The sequence below is a fragment of the Apis dorsata genome, unplaced genomic scaffold (genome assembly GCF_000469605.1).
Source record: "Apis dorsata unplaced genomic scaffold, Apis dorsata 1.3 scaffold_58, whole genome shotgun sequence".
In the NCBI taxonomy this organism is placed as follows: domain Eukaryota; kingdom Metazoa; phylum Arthropoda; class Insecta; order Hymenoptera; family Apidae; genus Apis; species Apis dorsata.
In genome coordinates, this window is record NW_006263358.1 from 1,551,837 (window position 1) to 1,554,438 (window position 2,602).

The 2,602-nt window shown below is 39.5% G+C and overlaps 1 protein-coding gene across 1 annotated transcript in view; it reads left to right on the forward strand.

Moving 5' to 3' along the window:
* LOC102681618 (voltage-dependent L-type calcium channel subunit beta-2) overlaps positions 1–2,602 on the forward strand; it is a 21,230-nt gene that overhangs the window by 16,940 nt on the left and 1,688 nt on the right. The window contains exon 10 of the mRNA XM_031515223.1: positions 2,241–2,506. Within this exon, the coding sequence (XP_031371083.1) occupies positions 2,241–2,428 (188 nt within the window). The 3' untranslated portion in view covers positions 2,429–2,506. The remainder of the gene's footprint in view (positions 1–2,240; positions 2,507–2,602) is intronic.

Below are 2,602 nucleotides of genomic sequence, written 5' to 3' on the forward strand. Positions count from 1 at the left end.
CCACGCGTGTGTTCATGCTACGCAAGAACTAACTAACACATCACGTAAAAATCGCACCACTCCGCATACTTTTTCGTCTTTTCTTCTTTCGTTTTTCATCCGTAAAAAATTCTCTTCCCCGTTCTCGACGAATCTCAACAATCCTCGACCAAACGACGACGATACACGAAAAGAGAGATTATTCCACATTGAAAAACTATCATCATTTCCGGGCAGAATTAAGATTAAAATTAAAACGAGATGAAAAGAGAAGTAAATAGATAAAGATTAAAAGAAAAAAGTAAGAAAAGAACGAAAGAAAAAGGAAAATGAAAATGAAAAAAAAAAAAAATATCAGCGAAAGTACGATCGGCAATCAGCTCTGACTCCGATGTTCTCTTTGTTTACGTGTAAAAGCCGTGGAGGCGGTGGCTGCCACGGGAGTCATCCGAAAACAGGGCCAGTTGTCCTACGGTGATGAGAACAGGCCCAAAGAGTCGAGCTAAAAGAACGCTCGCACGCACGACGACGGTCGGGCCTAGAACGACCGACGCTCTTCCACACTTCCTCCTCATCAAGGAGATGAGATTTTACGGCGATAGATCGGCCGACCAATTGTACAGTCTGTCGTCCATCCCCCCTCCCCCCCGATTCTAGAAAAGAAAGGGGATTAGGATGACGTTTGAGAGAATTAGAGACTGTGTTTATAGGGAAACCTCCTTAAATGAGGCCGCGTAGTAAGTACAGGAAGGGTTTGAGACCGGGTTTGACACCCGGATCCCACACCCTGTCTCTTTTGTCCAAAGAGAAGGATTTGATTTTCGATTAATCCATTGGTTACATTTCGTTACATTTCATTCTCACCTCGAATGTTCCTCACTTCTTCATATCTTTTTTTTTTTATTTTATTTTATTTTATTTTATTTTATTTTATTTTTCTCGTATTTCGACATCATCTCTCGTTGAGACAATTTCTTGTTGTTTGAATTGATGATTCCTTACGTTGTCGTTGCAAATTCTAATTTTAACTAGAGACTTTCTTTCTTTTTTTTCTTTTTTTTTTCCCTCCCCCTCTTTCAGTTCTGTTGTTTGTTCGTTTTTATTTTCCACCCTTTTGTTTTTGGTTGTCTCGCAAAAAAACCCTTTCACCAACCCCTCTCACATAGAATTAGGGTTGACATATAGAATAGTCTAACGAGAAGCATTAACGAGATTTATGGGAATCGAGAGGATTATATTATTACACTTTTGGATAGAATTACACACCGTGATTACTTCGAAGAGGAATTCCTGAGCGAATCATGGATGGATCTTCTTTTTTGGTCATTGGCTTGTTTTTATGCTCTCCCTTTGTTCTATTCTTTTTTTTTTTTTTCATTTTTTTTCTTTCTCTTAATTTAATGTTAATTGAAATTTTACCTTAAAAGAGCATTTTTTTTTTTCAGTCGAAGCAAGTCTGTGAAGGAGAACTTGCAAATCGAGGTTTTAACTCGTCCATTGTCGATGCTCGCGCTCGTAGCGCAATGATAATCCGTTTGAACGTCGGAGTCTTTGCAACAATCGTGTCTTTTTTGCCCCTCTCGTTTTTCTTTTTTTTACCCGATTTATCCCTCTTTTTGCATAGCTAGCTTGCATGCATTGTGTGAATTATGATGTTGTTACGATGTATTTAAATATTCATAGATGGATTAACTTGTACTTCTACAAAATACTGTGACAATCAGCTTAATTTCAAAATAACACTGGTTTTTTTGTGTGTAATCGTAATCTAGCTTTTGAGTGACATTGATCGATATCGAACTCGACACCTGTGTTGCTTTATTTTTTCCGTCGAGTTTGATTTCGAAAATTCGAAAGGAATATTGTTCCAATTCATAGCATCTCTTGAAAATTCAATATTCCGAAGAAAAATTCATTTTCTCTCTATCCTTTCGAATTTTTACCCACTTAATTGAACCCTTATTATGTCAATACTTCAGAGAAAAATTCAATTTCGAATTCAATTTTTACAATTTTCGATAACAAAATTCAAAAGATATTCCAAGTGTAAAAGTGGTATTGACAACAAGGGTTGTGATCAGCTTAATTTCTGTAACACTACGAGTAAATCTCTCCCTAATGTGGATTTGACAAAAGTCCAGATTAAGAAGGATTCTTAAAAGTTACAAAAATTCAAGCCCCACGGACGTCCCTCGTCCGAACAATCTCCAAACGAGAATGTCCCAAAATTGACGATGATGAAATAACGAAATAAAATGCAGGACACAGCGGTGGACACGTGAGCGAGGGGAGCCGGAAGTCGAGGCTGGAGAGGATGGATCGTGATCGGGGCGATCGTGGTGAACACGACTACGGCAACGAGGAGGAATCGTACGTCAGTGGCGTCGATTACGGGAGCGCATCTAGGCGTCGCCAGCAGCAAGACCCGCGCGCATTGAACGCCATTTAGGAGCTGGGGCCCCGGGGCCTGTCGCTACAGCGCTGTCCCCACCTGCGCACCACTGCTCTTTAGTGGGGTCGCCACCTGGTACGCTACTGAACGTACGAGAAACGTGCTTTTTACGCTACCGTAGCGAAGAAAACGAGCAAAAAAAAAAAAAAAAAAAAAAAAAAAAAAAAAAAA